We start from the raw sequence: 20,405 nt of genomic DNA on the forward strand, positions 1-20,405 counted from the left end.
TCGGTGAGTCATCTCCTTGTTGGCGGGTTCTTTTGGGGGTCCCGAAATCTGGGCACAGCATAGTGTTCCACCCAAGTGCATGATGCTGAGTGACACGGACTGAAACCTCTGGGACAGACCCAAATAAACCCAACCTCCTCTAAGTTGACTCTATCGGGTGTTTCGGTTACAACTCCACGTTGAGGAAAAGTAGAAAGGGTCTAAGCACATGCGTCTTAATTACTTTTTCTATTGCCACAAAGAGACACCATGACCAAGGCAGTTTATAGAAGAAAGACTTAATTGAGGGCTGGCTTACAGTTTCAGAGGGTGAGTCCATGACCATCACATTGGGGAGCATGGCGGCAGGCAGGCAGGCAGCAGGCAGGCACTGGATCAGTGGCTGAGAGCTCACATCTGATCCACAAGTTGGAGGGAGAGAGACAGAGACTCAGGGCTTGGTGTGAGCCTTTAAAACTTCAAAGCACACCCCCAGTTGTGGTGACATATTATTTATGCTTTATTAAAGATTGCCCAAAGATACAGAAAGCCAAAAATGATACAGCTTGACAGTTAACCCAAATTGTTCTTTTCAGGATCCCCTAAAGATGCTGTTGCCCCTAGACAGCAGCAACATTCCCAAGAGGTGGGGGGTGGTTTTTTTGGTCACTCATTGGGTTATGGATATTTGTCATTATTTAGGGAAACTTGTTACAAAATGTTGTTGAACAAAGGGGGTTAGAATCATTTTGTCTTGAAAAAAAAAGGAATACAGATATGATAGAATAAAAAGGATTATTGGATCTATTCTGAAAAGAAGAAGGGGAAGACATAGATATGATAAGATGAGAAGGTAGATTATTGAATCTACTTTAAAAAAGCAACTGCTAGTTTTAAATATTTTACATTGGATTGAATTTTGTATCTTGTATAGAAATTCTGTATATTGATACAAATTTGGGATTAATTTGGATAAAACTTCCTGTACATATGTTTCTAATCGTGTTCAAGGCATTGTATCTATATAGCCCATTTAACAATGTAATGCAAACTTCTAGTTCTTCAAAGTTATTATTACCAACCATATGGGATAATAAGGAAATGCAGGTTAGTTATTATAATCGAACTTGTAGTCATATTAGGCATGTTATCAAGGTCAAACAGATACATATTTTAGATAGACAAGTCATCTTCAACCACTTCAGAGATCTACAGAATATGGAATTTAATTTTTTTTTGTTTTGTTTTTCAAGACAGGGTTTCTCTGTGTAGCTTTGGAGCCTATCCTGGCACTCACTCTGGAGACCAGGCTGGCCTTGAACTCACAGAGATCCCCCTGCCTCTGCCTCCTGAGTGCTGGGATTCAAGGCATGCGCCACCAACGCCCGGCAGAATTTAATATTTTTTAATAAGTTTTTTTTTAATGACACTGAGACACGTTTGCTTCTGTCAGCACCAATCAACTTCAGAGAAGATGGGGGCGATGAAGAAACTCCACGTGGAGTTTACTTTCTTTGTGGCAAAAGTTAGCCACTGGGCAAGAAAGTGCCCTTGCCTCAACTGCTGACAGGATGCTGTCCAAATTGGAAAAACAGGACATCAAGGAGAGTGACTGCAAAGCTTGCCAAGACAAGGTGGGCAGTCCTTCAGAATATCCTGCTTCACAGAAAAGTCTGTCAGATATGCTGGGCCTGTGGGCAGAAGCCCCAGGGCGGCAGGAGAACCTTGGGTGGGCTCCAAGGCAGCCAGATGTTTCTGTCATTTCTCACGCTATCTGGAAGTCACTTGTTCCCACTTTCTACTGACTCAGTTAAGAATATTTCCTTCTCAGGTCTCTGAGGGAGTTGAAGACTGGATAATATAGTTATGGTTTTCATTGTTTACCAGACTTAGAAAAGAGTCTCACTAGAGAGATGTAAAGTATAGAAGGTTGAGAGACATAAAAGATAGTTTTTAGTTGGCAATGCAAATTAGAATGGAAAGTAAATTAGGTACAAGACTTTGGACTCACCAAGATAGGGATAATGAAGTGCTTTCTCTGAATTTGTCAAAAGCAAATGGACTACATATTTTCTCTGAATTTGCCAAATGTAAATGGACTAGACATTGTTGACCAACTTACTACCTGTATATATTGTACATACTTATTGTATATGGTTTTTCTTGTGCTAGTTGTAGCCTTCTTTTTGTATTAGACAAAAAAAGGAAATTGTGGTGGTATATTACTTATGATTTATTAAAGCTTGTCTGAGGTTACAGAGAACAAAGCCAGCCACACTAATTAGCTATGGAAGCCAGGCAGTGGTGGTACACACCTTTAATCCCACAACTTGGGAGGTAGAGGTAGATGGATCTCTGTTAGCTCAAGGCCACAATGAGCTACACAAAATTGAGTCTAGATTTTGGTCGCTCTCTTCTCCATAAATGACTTGAGGGAAGAGAGGAGGCCCTGATGCAGACTGTGGAGGTCCTGGTAGTTGGAATGGGAATGTCCCCCATAGGCTTACATGTTTGAACGTTTGTTTCCTAGGTGGTAGCACTGTTTGGGGGAGGTTTAGGGAGGGTGGCCATGCTGGAGGAAGTGGGTCATTGGGGGTGGGCTTCTGATAGTAAAAATACTTTGCTTACTTCCCGTTTTCTCTCTTTGTTTCATGCTCGTGGTCCAAGATGTGAGCTCTCAGCTTCCTAGCTAACGACCTTTAGCACTAATCACATTTCCACTCCCCATTCCCTGTATGTGGAATCGACACCAGGCACAGAGGACAGTTTTGCTTGACTGTGCTCTCTACATACAGGGCCTCATACTGCAAACGTCCTGTTCCAACTAATTTTCTTCCTTCAACAATAGGAATGTTTTTGTTTTAGTCATGAATGTTGTGTTCATTTTACTGTGGCATTAGAGAAAAAAATGTAACCCCCAAGACCATGACTTCATGAATATTATCGCTAAGATTACATCCTTTTAGTAAGGCGAAGAATTGATTGAAACAAAAATAGCAAGTAATTAATGCAGATGGAAAGAGTATACAGCTCCTTTCCTCTAAAAATTTCCAGTGAAGTTGTAATATGAATGGCTGAAGCTCAAGACATATTATGTTAAAAAACAGATATGCCTAAAAATTGTTCTGGGTTTGGAATGGATCTGCATTGGTGTGGTCTTTTACAGCCCCAAGCACTCTGACATAGTTCTTTCTTGGCACAAAGAAAAGGGACTGGAACCCTGCTTCCTGCCAGCTTGCTCCAGGCCACTTCCAGCCAGCCAGCTTGGTGGCTCCTGGCCTCCCTGGCCTGTGGTTCTTGTTGGAGCCTGCTTGCCTAGGTCTGGCTCCTCTCCCAGAATTCCCATGCAGTCTGGATTTGTCCTTGCAGCCCGGCTTGGATAAAGCTGTCCAGTAGTCCCCGCCCTCACCTCTGCCTATCTCTGGGAGGTAGACTGCCTTCCTGGCCCATTTGTAAGCGTTCTTTGTATCCGTGCTGTTTGACACATACCTCTCACTCTGACGCTATGCTCCTGCCACAAGACAGGAGCTGGAGTGACAGTGTGTTGATTTCGGAGACTTGTGCATCTGCTTGTGGTTACTGTCTTCAAGAGAAGAATAACCCAGCTGGTTCTAGGGAGGGGATGAGACCTGTGGAGCTGCCCCAGGCAAACAGTCTACATCAGGACTTCGCAGTTATGAGGAACGGTGCATTATTGCTCCTTTACATCGCGGAGCTTTGGGTGTTTTGTTACGAAGCAATAGCTGACTGGTGATGTGAATACAAAGCAGCACCCAGATCCCACCCTGTCCCTGACCCAGACCTAGAGTGGAATTACTATGAATTCTCATTCGCGGGCTCATTGTTGGGCCAGCAGCAGCAGCACCCTGTCTGGTACTGGGGAGAGGGGGGTGTGGGGGACAAATGGAGTTTAGGGAGCAATCTACAGCTCTCACCCACAACTCCATGATCTCTCTCCTGTTTCACAGAGCCGGGGGTGGAGGAGACAGGATGAGACTTAGAGATATCTCCCACGCTAGGGACAGTGGGCAACGCCAGGTCATCCATCTCGCTAAGGGAACAGCATTGGAATGTTCATGTCTCTGGAACTCTAGGCTTCTCTGTGAGTCACAGAGCCACGCTTTCCACATTCTTCCAACTGCCCTGACACTCTTTGCCAGCTCTTGGGGGCTCTTCTTTCAAGCTCATGTAACTTTCTCCCCAGGAAGTCATGATCTGGAGCGGGCTCCAGCTTGTGCCTTGGTGAGCTGACACTCGGCACTGCTAGCACTTCTCATATGTTATGTTTGCGGTGTGAGGGTTTTATCTTTAGCCATTGTATAAGATTCTGGGGGGGGATGGGACGGGGATGGGTCCTATACAGACACACAGAAATGGATACAGAACCAGCGGTAAACAATGAGAATTGGCTCAGGCAGTCAAGGTTACGGTTTGTCTTAGAAATATCTCCCACAGGCTCATCCACATTTTCATAGCTTGGGCCCTAGTTAGTAGCTGTATTTTGAAGGCCCTATTAAAAATAAAAGTGGGGCCGAGAGACGGCTCAGTGGTTAAGAGTGAGTAATACCGTCAGGCTTTGGTGGCGCACACCTTTAATCCCAGCACTCGGGAGGCAGAGGCAGGTGGGTCTCTCTGTGAATTCGAGGCCAGCCTGGAGGAGGAGGAGCCTGGTTGGTGGAACCTGTCACTAGGAGTTGGCCTTTGAAGGTGATACCTAATCCCCAGCCCTTGCTGAAGCTTCAGCTTCCTCCTCTACCAGGATGGAGTACCCGCATGCTTCCACCACCGTGATTTGCCTCTGTGTAGTCCTTGTAAGGATGGACTGAGAAATCCCGGAAACCGGGAGCCCAAATCAATCATTTCTTCCTAAGGCTGCAAGGTAATTTATAAAGTTACGGAGGCTGAAAAGTCTCCAAATGTGCCACCTCAGCCCGAGGACCAGGAAGGTGATTCAGTATGAGTCAGGACTTCCACTATCCAAGGGCAAGAGAAGGCAGTGTAGGAAACTGGCCAGGTGGTGGTGGCGCACGCCTTTAATCCCAGCACTCAGGAGGCAGAGGCAGGTGAATCTCTGTGAGTTCGAGACCAGCCTGGTCTACAAGAGCTAGTTCCAGGACAGCCTCCAAAGCCACAGAGAAACCCGGTCTCCAAAAACTAAAAAAGAGATCCTCATTTTTTAAAATAATTTTTTTGGGGTCTGGAAACTAAATTTGGGTCCCTGGTATTACTCACTTTTTTTTTCTTCGAACAGGGTTTCTCTGTGTAGCTTTGGAGTCTATCCTGGCACTCGCTCTGGAGACCAGGCTGGCCTCGAATTCACAGAGAGATCCACCTGCCTCTGCCTCCCGAGTGCTGGGATTAAAGGTGTGCGCCACCAACGCCTGACGGTATTACTCACTCTTAACCACTGAGCCGTCTCTCCGGCCCCACTTTTATTTTTAATTATGTGCAGGTTTGTGATGTGTGTTCTGTGTGGGGGTTATGCGCATGAGAGTGCCCGTACCCCTGGGGGCCAGAAGAGCTGGGGGACCTAGAGTGTGCATGAGAAGCTGCAATGCAGTCATCGGAAAGAGCAGCAAGCGTGCTTAACCTCGGAAACATCTCTTTAGCACCTAGAAATCCCCATTTTGGAGTGAATGTTTGAGGAACATTTGAGATTTGTTGTAAGCGTGGTTGGTGGGGCTGGGGAGATGGCTCAGTGGTTCAGAGCACTGGCTGTTCTTCCAGAGGACCCGGGTTCACAACAGTCTGTAACTCCAGTTCCAGGGGATCTGACACCCATAGACAGACAGACATGCAGGCAAAAGCACCAATGCACATGACATGAAAATAAAAATCCGTAAGTGCAGTTGGCACCATCCTACGGATTGGGGTTCTAGACTGAATGTAAAGGGGGAAGTGTGAAGTCATTTGAGAGGCAGAATTCCTTTTGTCTGTTTCCTGGTCTGTGGGGATGTGACTCGATCCTGTCCCAGGCTCCTGCAGCTCTGAACTCTGTCATGCCTTCCCCACCGAGAAGAGCCACCTAAAACACACATGGCTACCACTTTCTACTTCTGTGCCTGTGGTTGGATTCCTTAGGGAAGTGCTGAGAGAATGACTGAGAACTTCCTTAGAAGCCTCTAGAAAGAAAGCTATATTTGTGTAGTGTGATGAGCCCTCTTTAGGGCCAACCACTTTGGATACCAGTCCAGTGCCTTTAGACTGGAGCCAGGGCTGGGTCAGCCTGCTGTAGTGCAAGCTTTGTGTGATCTGGGGCTGACCACGTCCAAGAGGAGAGGGGGGTGGGGTGGGCCACGGCCACTTCAGGGTGGCGTGGAACCATTGACATCGTTACTGACATGACAAAAGCAACTTAAGGAAGGGAGCATTTGTTTTGCCACACCGTCTGTAATATAAGTGCTATTGGTAAACTGTCACGTGCTGTTTGCACTTGTTGAGAGCTGACTCTGAGAGAGACAGACTCCCCTAATCTCAAAAAGTGTCCTAGGAGACACTTTCCTGGGTCAGGCTGGTCTTATGCTTCTCCGACAGGGAGAAAGGAGAACACACAGCTAGAGAAGGTGGTCCATTTCTAACCGTTATTACGATTATTTCTCCTGGGATACAAAGTGCCTGAGGTGGGAATGAGGAGTGGGAGACTCCTCATTGGGGAGAAACCTCTGGTCTATCTGGAAATAGCCCAAACTGAACTCCAGCCTGACTGATAGACTCAGCTCTGCTTCCCCAGTCTTCCTGGGGGATGTTGTGGGTGCTGAATTTGATATTATCTATCTGCTGCTTGCTACTTATGTTTCCTTTGCTCGCTCTCCTACTCTGGTAACTATAGTTACTTCTGCTGGATGTTGTCAGGGCCTGACTTGGCATTTTGTTACCTATCTGTCCCTTGCTACTTTGTTCTTTTGCTTTTGCTTGATACACATTTAGTAAACCCACCCCCCCCAAATGTAAAGCTATCACAGGTCATTTTCTGTATAGAAGGCTATTTCAGAGGCTTCAGTCATTATGGCAGAGAGGTGTGGTCTGCCTGTCTCAGTTTACATCATAGCAGGAGCAAGAAGCAAGGAGTGACAGGAAGTGGCCAGGGATGATACATCTACAAAGACTGACCTCCATTCACCCAAATCAACAGTCTTCCAAATTAGTACTACCAGTACGGAAACACACGGGGTCAGTTCATAATTCAAAGCATACCACCAGAGAAGCAGCTCCTGAGGCGGCTGCAGATGGAGGGGCGCCTGTCGACGGCAGGTGGCAAGAAGGGACTGGATCCTGAGGTGTCTCAGAAGTGGCTGCCTCTGCAGGGAGAGAAAGACAGGAATCCACGTTTATCATCTTCCCCAAGTTGTCCCTGCGTTTTCTTCTTTGATGCAAATGAACATGGGTGGACGTGGGACCCGGGAGCTGGGACAGAAGTGGGAAACAGACCCGCAGAGGTCCTGGATTCTGCAGGTGCCTGCTGGCCTATTGCTATACACAGTAGTAACGGGCCTACTGTCAGGGCTTGGGGTAGTACAGTCAGGCCACGGCCAGTTCTGTTTAGTGAGGTAGACTGGAGGAGTGCCACAAACAGAGGCCGCACAAAGGGCTGGGGGAGCAAGTGGGGTCCCAGAGATTTATTTACTTACTTATTTTTCAGAAGGGTCCGGCTGACCTGGAACTTGCTTTGTGGACCAGACTGGCTGCAAACACACAGAGATGCTCCTGCCTCCGCCTCTGAGTGCCCCTCTGAGTGCCCGGGTGTGGGGAGGTGTTAAAGGCCTGCGCCTCCACGTGCAACTCACTAGTGAATGGAACAGGGGTGGGTGCTTGGCTCAGTTGGCAGAGCGCTTGCCTACCAAGCCCAAAGCCTGGGGTTTGGTCCTCACAGACCAAACCAGAGCCGTGAAATAAGTGGGACAGAGCAGCAGCTACCCTTGAAAATGCGTTCAGCGGTGCACACCACGCAGTCACACGGTGACACTAGCATAGCAGCTTAATACAACACAAGGGGAAAGAGTCGTGCGCGCGGTAATTAACGCGCACGCGTTGCAAACTGCGCACGGTAGCTCAAGAAAACACACTGGCTCGCTAGGGAGGCGTGGGAAAGAGCGGGGCCCGCCTGCAACTCCAGGAGCTCAGGAAACGGCCCCGCTGCACCGCTGGCGGCGCCGGGCGAGTGGGGAAAGCTCCGCCCCGCCCTCGGCTCCGCCCCCACAAGGAGCCCCGCCCACCGGGGGCGGGGCGCAGGAGACTCCCGGCGTGCTGCGCGGGCGGGGCGAGGGGCGGGGCTTCCGCGGCGGTGCTCGGCGGCGGCGGCGGCGGTGGGGGACTGAGCGCGCTCGCCCGCTGTCCCGCTCGCCCTCCGGCTCGCTCTGGGGTCGGAGCGGGCCCTGCTGCTCCGGGGCGGCGGGATGCGCGCGTGAGATGCGGCCTCGGGCAGCCGGGACGCCAGCAGCGGCCCCCGGGCGCGGCGGCCTCTTGCGAGCGCGGCACGCGGCGGCGGCTGAGCTGAGGGCGAGCGCGCGGGCGCCGGGCGGACGCTCGCTCAGGACTCGCTGAGGCCGCGGCGCCGCCGGCCATGGAGCCCGAGGCGGAGCCCGGGCCGCTCCCGGAGGCCCCGGCGGACGCCGCCGCCGCAGTCCCGCTGCGCGCCCCGGAGGTGCTGCGGCTCCGCGAGGAGCAGGAGAAGGTAACGGGCGCGCGGGAGAAAGTTTGTCACGTGCGTTTGTTGTCCGCTGTCTGCAGCCCTCGGTGTCCCCCCCCCCCGGGACCCCGGGGGGCGCGGGGTGGCGACGATCGTCCACCCCGGGCCGGGACGTCCGTCGGTGCTCGCGGGGATCGCACGCTCCCGCCACCCCCGGGCTCTCCGCGGCTCAAGTGTTGTTGGGGTGCACGCACGCACTCACGCATGCACGCATGCACGCACGCACACGCATGCACGCATGCACGCACGGTTCTTTCTGGAGTGAGCGTCAAAGTTTGACCACGTTGGTGGTGGAGGTGGTGGTGGTGATGCACTTCCTGTGCTCTCCCAGCCCCGGGGCTCGGTGGGCAGTGGTCGAGCAGAGAGGGGCCTTGCTGTCGAATTCTAACCCCAAGCGTGTCATCAGCGAGGCTTTCTAAAGTATTATTACTATCTTGGAGTTAGCCGAGGACAGGAGAATGCTTTCCAGTCTCCAAATGGGATGTGTGTGTCTGTGTGTCTGTGTAAGGAAGTGTGCTCCAGTTAAGAACTGTCTCTCTCGATTGTTCAGTGGGAAAGTGACCCGTGGGTCCTGTAGTTTTCCAGGTTGAGCTCCACTCTTCCTGAACTGCTTGGAAAAGCGACCTTGGATTCGCCGAGAACGCCCCGTGTCGTATTGAAAGAGTATCATGTGTCATTATTAGGGGTTAGGAAGTTGCATCAGAATTGGAGAACCTCTATGCCTTCCGCATTTAAATCTTTTGTTTGCAGGCTTTATCCATGGCGCTTATGTGTAATTCACTCCTCGAGGGTTTCGCACACGCACACAATCAGGTCTCTTTTCTCTCACCGACTTAAGTCACTTTCGTCCCCTCCAACACCATCCCCCTTCCAAGCTCATGTCTTTCTCTCTTTTTTTTCTAATAACCCAGTGCAGCTGGTGCTTCCCACATGTGTTTGGGGAGGACCATCCACTGCAGCACGTATGAGCAACATACGTGTTACCACAACCCCCTGAGGCATTCTTCCTCCCCTGGCTGCTCTCAGCTTCCTGTAGCTACTCAGTTAGGAGTGGAGCCTTGTGAGCCCCTCCCTGTCTAATCTTCAATTTTTGCTGTGAAACCTTTTTTTCATGAATATACCTATGTAAAAAATGTCTGCAAAACATGATTACGAAGATTTACTGAGGTTTATTACACGAAGGTTTTCCTGTATCCCAAGAAATCCCTTTTAGCTTGGAAACCACCTGTTAACAAATTGTAGGAGTCTTTCCTACTTTGGGTGGCTCCCCCCCCCATTAGATTTTCCATTTTTCCCTAATATGTTTTTTTGTTTGTTTGTTTTTTTGTTTTTTCAAAACAGGGTTTCTCTGTGTAGCTTTGGAGCCTATCCTGGCACTCGCTCTGGAGACCAGGCTGGCCTCGAACTCACAGAGATCCCCCTGCCTCTGCCTCCCGAGTGCTGGGATTAAACGCCTGCGCCACCAACGCCCAGCCCAACTGTTGGGTTTTAAACTAGTAGTTCAAGGTGGGAGTTTAAAAGTTAACCTGGTTTAGTGCATTTTAAGTAACAAGACAAACATTTGCTTGCCTATTTATTTATGATTCTAGGTGAGCTATGTTATCAGCCCACTTTTTAATTTTTGAGATAAGGTCTCTTTAAGATGCCCAGGCTGGCCTTGAGCTCCCACTATAGCCCAGTCTGGACTTCAAGCTAGGTGAGACCCTCTTAGACTCAGCCTCCCAGTAGGTGCAGTTACATACCTGTGGCATCAGACCTGACTTCATCTTAATTTTTTAAAAACAGAAACAGATTTTAAAAAAGGAAAATAGATGGAAAGAAAGAAAAAAAAACCTCTAAATAAAGCCTTGTTATTTTGACAAAACAAGTTACCTTACTTGTGAAAATGTGAAATGGACCAGGCTAGATGGCGTTACCACTGCCCATGTGGAAAACACTTTTGCCTTCATAGTGTAAAGTGTGAGTAACCCTGACAAACATGTTTCTTCCCACGTGTCAGCTTTAAAAAGGAGATTCTGGTTTTTATTCTGATGTTAGTGTGAGTGAAATACGAAGGGTACTTTTGGTGTTCTGAACAGCTTGCTGTTGTGGTTAGTATATTTGAGAGAGCACCTGTTAAGTCTAGTGGGAGACTGGATGTTTCCAGTGGACATGGAACTCAATACCATTGTCAGCCCTGTCTTGTCTTACTATTCATTTGGCACATAAAATAAATGCACATGTCTGTTTTGGTTATGTAAAATGTCTCCTAGTTCATAATAAAGCCCTTCAGTATTTACCTAACAGACTGTTTACTTAATAGAAAACAGACAGGACAGGAGATTCCCAAGGCCTTAACAAAATACACTGGTTAGGTAGCTGTGCTTTAATTAGAGTTTAGCACAGGAAATCGTCGCTTTGTAAATTGTGAATTATTAGTTTTGTGAGGGACTTTGTTTAGGTTTTAAAGCCACCTCAATTTTAACAGTTCTGCTGTTTCAGGTGTAAAGTGGAAGCATGTGTTGTTCTGAATATAAAGGAAAATGTCATAGTATCTTAGTATGAGTAGACACCTAGTATCCTTTTTGTCAGTCAGATGTGCTCAAGCCTTTCCCTGTGTGGGCGCTGTGAGAGGGAATTAAACTTTTCACAAAATGACTCTTTTTGCTGTGGTGGTGGTGGTGGTATCTACTTTGCTGGCTTTTAGCTGCAGAACTTACCTGAGTCCCTAACATACAGGCTTAGGGAGCAGTTCTCTGAACCTGGCTTGAGAAGGGCTGTAGGTAAAGTTTACATGTTGTTGCCCCTGTTTCTGTGAAATCCCACTAAATAGACCAGGTTTTATCCTGTTCTTGTTTGACCCCGGTTGACGCTGGGCCACTGAGAAGGAAAAGTTGGCAGCTTGAAGAAAAGGATGATAACACAGCAGGAATGAGCCCATCCCCAGTGAGTGACAGGGTCAGGGGCTTTTACTATGGAATCAGTGATCAGTGGTGAAAACACTTGTCAGCCCCCTTCCCCCTTTGTGAAAGCCCAGTTATTTCCTCCCTCCTTCCCTCCCTCCCTCCCTCCTCCCTCGACAATGCCTCATGAGCCATGCTGGCCTTGAACTAGATGACCATGAACTCCTTCCTGATCCTGCTGCCCCAGTCTCCCCAAGTGTGTGTCACTGGGGCTTTTGTTCCTCCTGTCTCCACCTCTAGGGTGTGTACAACAGGGAGTCTTTATTTTTTAAGTTAAACCGTTAGCTTGGCATTCAAAGTCATGATGGGTTTCATTACGGCTTTTTTTTTTTTTCTCTCTCTCGAGACAGGGTTTCTCTGTGGCTTTGGAGCCTGTCCTGGAGGCTGTCCTCTTGTAGACCAGGCTGGTCTCGAACTCACAGAGATCCACCTGCCTCTGCCTCCCGAGTGCTGGGATTAAAGATGTGTGCCACAAGGCCTGGCTCATTACGGCTTCTTTATCTTTCATTCCCCCCCATCCATTGTTGATCTGGCAAAAAAGGCATACAAGAAGAGTTTCTGTAGTTTTGTTTAGAGAGGGAAGAACCCCGGAAAGTTGTATGTTAAATAAATCATGGTTGGACAGGTATGCAGACTGTAGAACAGTGGGGATGATGTGGGCCCTGTGTGCTTAGGCACTCATATAAATACAGAAGGATAATGGTAGTATTTTGCCTAAAAGTTTGTAAAATTAGAAGATTTCAGTTTTTCAATAAAGGTGTTGACGTTTAATTTTTGTGCAAACAAGTTTGTTATAATATCCTTAATTGCTAACCAGTTTCTAAACATGAAAAATAAGTATTGGTTGGGTTTTGAATACCAGTTACATAGGTTTATTTCTCATTCGGGTGTTCATTTAATTTATTGAAAACATTTCCCCGTTTCTTTGTTTTTATTTTTTCTTTTTTCCTCAAAGATTTTGCTTAATCTTTTTCACAAAAGAGGAGAAGAGAGAAACTCAGATTATTTTTGTTCTATTATTATTATTATTACTGTTACTATTATTTGTTTTTCGAGATAGTCTTGGCTGTCCTGGAACTCGCTCTGGAGACCAGGCTGGCCTCGAACTCAGAGATCCTCCTGCCTCTGCCTCCCGAGTGTTGGGATTAAAGCTGTGCTCCACCACCACCCAGCTTTATTTTGTTTTTTGAGACAGAGTCTTAGTATGTAGCCCTGGCCAGCTTTGAACTTGTGGCAATCCTCCTGCCTCAGCCTCCTTGGTGCTGGAATTCCAGGTATGTGCTACCACATCATGTAGATCAGTGTTGTGAGCCACTTGTGTAGAGATTTGGTAGAAAGATCAGCTCTGCATGGAGCTTATGCAGACAGCGCTGTTATGAGGTGTTTCACAGGTTTCTGGCATGAAAGTCTTGCTAAATCTGCTTCTTTAGAATTGGCATTATGTTGAAATTTAGATTTCTTGGTTAAGGTTATATTTCTGGGATAACTTTCATATTTCTAAATAATACTAGGTTTTACTAGTAGCGGTAGTGAGATTTATTATCTGAAAGAACTGGGGTGCAGTGTTTCCATAGGTTCATTTTCAGGACAGCACTATGGTTGGGAAGATCAGTAGGTTAAGTTTTTTTTGCCACTGAGGGCTTGAAGTAATTATCGCTTGGAATTTTGAGGTACCCAATACTCTCCTTATACTAGAGTCTTGGAGAATTAAATGCAGTGGAAGTAAATATTTTAATCTTTCTTAAAGCAGAAGATCTACTTTAGCTTAATGGAAGATTTTCATTTTGTCTTGGTGAATTCCTGTTGGTTTAAGGAACCCTTGTCAGTCAGCCCAGTACTTGCTATCCAAGTCCTAGGATTCATTCACCTGACACTGCCCAAGAGTTGTGCTGAGCTCAGTTTCAAATCTGGTTGCTCTATTGAAGACATGCAGAAGGCACCTTTACATGTCTGATGGTAGTGATTGATGAGGATAAGCTGAAAAGTCCTGGGAGACAAGGACTGGTGGGAATGCCCCTTATATAAGTAAACAAGGGGCCAGGGTGTATGTAGTGCTGTTTCATTGGAGCAGAAACCTCAGTATGTGGCCTGAGCCTGTGTGGAAGACATTTTGGGGAAGAGTTTTATGCAGATGGGAGTAAGTCAGCCTGAGAGCACTGCCAGGTCTCTTTACTAAGGGTTTTGAGTTTTAGTTTTGCAAGAGGAGAAGCTACTGCAACACATTTGAGACTGATGCTGTAAGCATCCTTTTGTCACACATGTTTGAAGACTATGCTGCATGCTTACGTTTCCCGGAGTCTGTCTGTCTATGCCAGGCATTGTGCTGGGTGTTTATGTCGGAGTCTTCATGACATGGAACTAGCTCTGTAGACCAGGCTGGTCTTGAACTCAGAGATCTGCCTGCCTCTGCTTCTGAGTGCTGGGACTAAAGGCGTGTGCCACCAACGCCTGGCCCATACATTTTTAATTAATTTTTTTTATTTAGTTTACATACTGACCACAGTTTCCCTCCCCTGTTCACACATTTTTGATATGAGTGTATTTTCAGTTAGGGAGTTTACATTTCTTGCTGGTCTGAGGCTTGAGTTAACATTCTGTAGCGTTGTCCTTTCTTAATTTTATTTCCTTTGTAGTTAGTCTGTGTTTGCTTGGGAACCCAGGGCTGTGCCCATGTAGGCAAACCCTTCAGTACTGAGCTACGCCCCAGTCCTGTTTTTAAGACATCATTTCTACTCATGTTCTGGACATACCCTGTAGGGGATGCTGTAGCCAGGCCTGCTTAGGGGCTGGCTACAGGTGTGCCTGACCACGCCTTTGAGGGCGTGGTCAGGGTGATGTAGGGAAAGTTTAAGAGTGAGGCCGAACTGCTTTCGCTTTTGTTTTCAGCTTGCTGTACGGACTGCTGCCCTGCTGGCTGGCCAGGTCGATCTGTAAGTAAGGCTTTTCCCTATTAAATTTCCTTGTATTTTTACCTGGCTCCGTATTGGTAATTTCCCACATTAATAAATACCCTCTTAATCCTACCAGCCTGTTCCGAGCAGCAGTCTGTTCATTATTGATTTGGATACACTTGGGGATTGAGGAGTCTCACTTTTGCATTTGGATGTTTAGTTGCCCCATCACCAATCACTGGGACGATTGGTTTTTTCCACCTTCTTGTCATCTTGGGTATGAGAGGCGATGGGTGTGATTTGTTTCTCAAGTCTGTTGTGATGGTTTGTCTGTTCTTGCAGCTAGAATCATTCTACTGTAATCATTGTGGCTTCCAAAGTTATCCATACCCCATTATGGATTATCACTCTGTGTGTGTTGTTCGCATATGTATGTTTGGATGTGCATGTGAGGTCAGCACCCTTGTGGAGTTGGTTCTCTCCGTCTACCTATAGGTGGTCATGCTTCCCTGGCAAATGCCTTTAACCTGCTGAGCCATCTCACTGACCCTGGAAGTTCTCTTGACACCTGTAGTGTAAATTTAGTGGTAGTTAGTTACTCAGGATTGCTTTGTCTCTTCGAGTCGTTATGCTTTTTGTTTGTTTTCATGCCTTTGGTGCTGTTAGGATCTCTTAAATGTAAGACGAAATGTAACTTTAGTGGGCCTCAGGAATAAGTGTCTAGAAAACCATTGAAGTCTGAGATGATTTGTGGGAATGTCTGCTTTTTGACTTTTGGTGGTGCTGGAGATAGAACCAAGTGTCTTGTGCTTGTTAGACATGTGTTTTACTGCTGAGCTATATCCATCCCTCAATGCCTTTTAATTTTGTATTTTGAGATAGGATTTTGCTAGCTAGCCTAGGCTGGTTTCAAACTTGCAGTCCTCCTGTCTCTGCCAAATAGGTGGATTATAGACATGTATCTACCAATGTCCCCAATTTATATTTGCTTCTTATCAGATAAAGTGAATTTCGTTATAACTGCTTCCTGAGAGCTTTAATGATTGAATATTGAAGTTTAGAAAATGCTTTTCTATTTTCTGAGTTGAAAAACTACAAGTAACTTACTGAAAGGAGTCTATTTGATAATTCTGATGTTGAAGTTGTTTTCTCTTTGTTTTGAGACAGGGTCTTCCAGTGTGGCACAGGCTGGCCTGTAATCCAAACGTTTCCTGCTTCAGCCTTCCCAGTGTGTGTTTTGGGTCTCTCAAGCTTAGGTCTTCAAGTACTTTACCTACTGAGCCATCTTGCCAGCCTCACTCTACAGAAGTTTTCTTAACGTTAGTATAGTAGATGTTTAAGAATCCTTCACATACCATTTTAGAAGAAAGGATGGTCCAGGTATCTGAATGTTACCATAGAATGAAGTCTTCTTCAAGTGACTGGGTCCCTCTTCCCTTCTCTTCTTAGGCCTCTGCTGTTCTCGTGAGTCAACATTTATTCACTGTCTCTTGCCTCCAGATTTGTAGTTCTTCCTGTCATCCCGGTCATTTCTAGTATTTAGTGATACGAGACTTAGTGTTAGGAGATAACCCGATAACCCTTGCACGTTCCCTGCTTCCAAACCCATTTCCTGTGTCTGCAGGGGTTTGGCCTAGTTTTGCTGTAAAGAAGCTTAAGAACTTGTCAAAAAAGTAGCAGAATTTAGAGATTTTCATTCCAACCGCCTATGTCTTGTGCATAGTTTTGCCTGCACTGACATACTATGACTCTCACCATTGTTTCCCAAACACTTTGATCTCTGCATACAGAGGCTGTAGCCAAAAGCATAGCTGCTCCATGCTACCCTCCTTCTCTAGCAATCTCTGTATTCTCTTGTAGGATTCATGTATTCTAGGTCTGTCACGAAATTGAGATCATGTATTTGCTTGACGCCTTCTCCAGGTTTGTGTTGGGTTGGAACCCAGTCCCCTCGTCTCTGAGTAGTATTCCGTTATATGTCCGGGGGTCATTTGGTTTGCCTTTCATCTGATGGACACAGGCTCTTTCTGCCCGTTGGCTGTTGTGAATAGTATTATTCTGAACTGTGCAAGCATCTGAGTCTCTTTTTTCAGTTCTTTGGTGGGAATAGAGAGGTTAGGAGCTGCACGTCATATTCCCACCAGCAGTATATGAAAATGCCAGTCTCTGCACGCCCTTGTCAACAACACTTCCACCTTTTCAGTCATAGCTGTCTTAATAGGCTTGAAGAGGAGGCTAAGTGTGCTTATGACTGCAGCTTCTCTAATGACTAGGGATGTTGCCCAACTCTTCACATGCCTGTTGGCCATTTGTGAATCCACTTGGAGAAATTTCTGTTCATATCCTTGTCCATATTTTAATTATTTTCTTATTTTGTTGTTGAGTTTACAAGAATTCCTTATATCTGGATATTAAACTCTGATATGTAATTTATGTATTTTTCCCAATTTCTTAGCTTATATTTCTGATAATGTCCTTTAATGCACAGAAATTTAAAATTTTCTTTTAAGTTTTATTTACTCTTGTGTTTGTGCTGTGGTATGAGCCTGGAGGTCAGAGTACACCTTTGTGGAGCCTTTTTTTGGGGGTGGGGTGGGGGGGTTCGAGACAGGGTTTCTCTGTGGCTTTGGAGGCTGTCCCGGAACTAGCTCTTGTAGACCAGGCTGGTCTTGTACTCACAGAGATCCTCCTGCCTCTGCCTCCCAAGTGCTGGAACTAAAGGCGTGCACCACCACCACCGGCTGTGGAGTCTTTTCCTTCTGTGGGTTCTGGGGTTTGAACTTGGGTTGCCAGGTTTGTTCATCAAGCACAGCTTTACCCATTCAGCCACCTTGAAAACTTAAAATGCAAGGTTTCCTCAGTAGTTTAACTCTTCCAGAATTAACTTTTTTGAGGTGAGCTTTTTTTTTTTTTTTTTTTTTTTCAAGACAGGGTTTGTCTGTGTAACAGCACTGGCCATCCTGGAACTCACTCTGTAGACCAGGCTGGTCTCGAACTCTCAGAGATCTGCCTGCCTCTGCCTCCGAGTGCTGGGACTAAAGGCCTGCGCTACCACAGCCCAGCTTGAGGTGAACTTTTGAATTGTGTTGGATTTATTAATATTTGCATTTTAATCTCACTTTTGTTTTATGAGTATATAAAACACTCACAGGGCTCAGAATCACAACTATCTAGACTATTCCTATTCTGCTCCTGTCTGCCCTTAGAGAGAACCATTTTTAACTTATTTCTGATTTACCTCATTGTGTCCCCTCCTTTAAACAAGTGTAATTATATGCCCCTTCACCTCCATCCTGCCTTGGTACACAAAGTCTATTTTGCTTCTTGTCCATCTTACTAAATGAAATACCTGGGCTTTTTCTAGTTCCTAGAGATACCTTAGCCTATTTTGTAGTTATCTAATACTCCCCTGTATATGTGGTCATCATTTTCTGTTACTGAATTTAAGTCTCATGTTGTCAGTATGTGTTGTGAAGAGTTGTAAAATGGCAGGTTTCACGGTGCCATTTTCTCCTCCAACAAACGCCGTGTAAATTTGTCTGACTCTGGCCTGTTTTGCATAACATGGTGATACCCTGCATTTTCTCAAAGACTACATGATTTTCTTTCTTCTTTAGTGCTGAATAGTGTCTTTTGTTTGTTTGAGACAGAGCCTGCCTGGATGACTTTCAATCTCTCATCTTCCTCTTCATTTTTAGAGTGCTGGGATGGTAGGTTTGTGCCAGCGTTCCTAGTTTCGAGGTGTCTTGGGCATTGAACTCATGGCCTTGTGCATGGTGGTGCAAGTGCTTTACCAGCTGAGCTACGTCCTTACCCTGAATAGTATTTTTATGTCCTATTTTCTCTATTCAGTAATCTGTTCTTGATCCCACTCATTCCATGTGTCAGCTGTTGTGGCTAGTGCAGTAAAAGCTATGGACGTATGTATCGTCTGTGAGCTGCCTTTGATTTCTGTGGCTGCATACCAGAAGAGACATAGCTGGGACATGGTGTTCTGGGGTGTGCGTGCGTGTGCGTGCCTGCATGTGTGTAACCTCAGTGCGTATTCCGATAGTGGTTGTACCAGTGGACATTCTCACTATGTCTACTCCCCTCAGCACTTATTAAAAATTTTTATGTATTTGTGTGTGTGTGTGTGTGTGTGTGTGTGTGTCTGCCTGCACGAGTTTATGTGCACACATACATGCAGGTGTGTTTGGAGGCCAGCAGAAGCTGTTGGATCCCCTGGAACTTTTACAGGCAGTTGTGAGCCACCCAGGGTGGGTGCTGGGAACTGAACTGAGATCTCTGGAGGAGCAGCCAGTGCTCGACCTGCAGTCACCTCTGGCCCCTATTGATAGTATTTATAAAAAGTGTTAATGGGGTGGTCTGGGCCTAAGTTCCCAGAGATTGGAGATTTGAAAACATAGACAAACTTGTTTTTTTAGAGGACTATTCAAGTTTTCCATTTCTTACTGTGTCAGTGTAGGAAAATGATTTTATATTCATGTATGTGTGTAAATATAAAGTATACATATTTATATGTATGTAATATCATATATATGATGTCTTATTTCCTGTCTTTTTTAAACCAATAGTTTGATAGTGGTTTTAAAAATTGCTGTTTATTTATAATTTGGTTTGTCTTCCTAGGAGTTTATCAGGCAATGAATTTGTCTCAAGGATCAACTTTTAGCTTTGTTGATTTTTAAAAATTTTTTAAAAATATGCCTCTTTATTAATTTTTTGCTTTACTTTTTTTTCTTCCTTTAAGGTCTTTCCCTTGTTTTAAAAACTCACTAACATTTACTTTTTATGAATTTTGCATTTTACTTATTTTTGCTTTACATAGCTCACATATTTAATTTTATGTGGTCAAAGAACATATAATTGAATGGAATTTGATTTGTGTTTTATGAATGAATATACAGTCTTTTCTTGATAACTACTTCACTCTTCTTTTTTTTTTGCAAGTAAATTTAATTCCTCAGTTCTTGAGTTCAGCATGTCTTCTAGCTCTAGTTGGTTGAGTGTTGTGTTCAAGTACTTCATGGCCACCTTTTTTAGTACCCTGGGCTATCCAGAGATGTGTGTTGTCGCCTTCATCGTGGTTATAAAGCTGTGATGCTTGTTGTATATAGTATTGTCAAACTTCTAGTCAGTTGACTTTCTTTTTGTTTTTGCTATTTTGAATTTTTATTTTCCTATCTTTGAAGATGTTCTTGTCTTCAGAGCATCTTTGTTAAGATATTAGTATGCTTTTTGTGATCTGTCATTTTTAAACTTGTGTTTGAAGTATGTTTCTTATAAATAGCATGTATTTGTGTTTTTAATTTACAGTTGACATGTTTTCTTTTTAGGGCAGTTAGGTTTAAATACTATTGAGATTTATCAGTTTTCTATTTGATTTTACTTTTTATCTTAAAATTTGTTGTAAAAAAGATATCACCCTGTCTTTTTTTTTTTTTTTTTTGGAGACATACTGACTAGTTTATTAGATGCCTGGCAGAGTAGGGAGACTAAGAGAGAAGAGGAACAGGGGTAATGGCTGACTGCCAAGGCTGGTGAGAGAGAGAGAGAGAGAGAGAGAGAGAGAGAGAGAGAGAGAGAGAGAGAGAGCAAAGAAGAGGCAGAGAGAGAGCAAAGCAGGAAAGTTGGAACTTTTAAAGGGAAGACTGCGCATGCACACTGAGGTTCCATGCATGCCCAGAGTCCTCATGCGTGGAATCACCGTTTTTTTAAGATTTTTTGTTTGTTTGTTTGTTTGTGTGTGGGGGGCTCAGAAATCCTGAGTTCAATTCCCAGCAACCACATGATGGCTCACAGCTATGTGTAATGAGATCTGGTGCATGCAGGCATACAGGCAGGCATACATGCAGGCAGAACACTGCGTAATAAATAATTATCTTGAAAAGCTAGACTGTGCTA

The 20,405-nt window shown here is 45.5% G+C and overlaps 2 protein-coding genes across 3 annotated transcripts in view; one reads left to right on the plus strand and one right to left on the minus strand.

Annotated features, from left to right (window-relative positions):
• Positions 1-2,289: 2,289 nt before the first annotated feature.
• LOC118239333 (atherin-like) lies at positions 2,290-8,559 on the minus strand. Of its 2 annotated transcripts, XR_004771210.1 has the most exons (3): positions 7,608-8,251; positions 7,174-7,277; positions 2,290-3,616 (listed from the first exon to the last, which is right to left on the minus strand). XR_004771210.1 is itself a non-coding variant. In XM_035449303.1 (2 exons), the coding sequence occupies exon 1, from the start codon at positions 8,539-8,541 to the stop codon at positions 8,050-8,052; it is 492 nt and encodes a 163-aa protein (XP_035305194.1). In that variant the 5' UTR covers positions 8,542-8,559; the 3' UTR covers positions 5,432-7,277; positions 7,608-8,049. The 2 variants fall into 2 exon arrangements, 1 of the variants encoding a protein (XP_035305194.1); XM_035449303.1 differs by lacking the exon at positions 2,290-3,616 and having other exon boundaries at positions 5,432-7,277; positions 7,608-8,559.
• Positions 8,508-20,405, plus strand: part of Uri1 (URI1 prefoldin like chaperone) — a 62,601-nt gene continuing 50,703 nt past the window's right edge. The window contains exon 1 of the mRNA XM_027430304.2: positions 8,508-8,650. Within this exon, the coding sequence (XP_027286105.1) occupies positions 8,540-8,650 (111 nt within the window). The 5' untranslated portion in view covers positions 8,508-8,539. The remainder of the gene's footprint in view (positions 8,651-20,405) is intronic.

This window comes from Cricetulus griseus, chromosome 9, assembly GCF_003668045.3.
Source record: "Cricetulus griseus strain 17A/GY chromosome 9, alternate assembly CriGri-PICRH-1.0, whole genome shotgun sequence".
In the NCBI taxonomy this organism is placed as follows: Eukaryota; Metazoa; Chordata; class Mammalia; order Rodentia; family Cricetidae; genus Cricetulus; species Cricetulus griseus.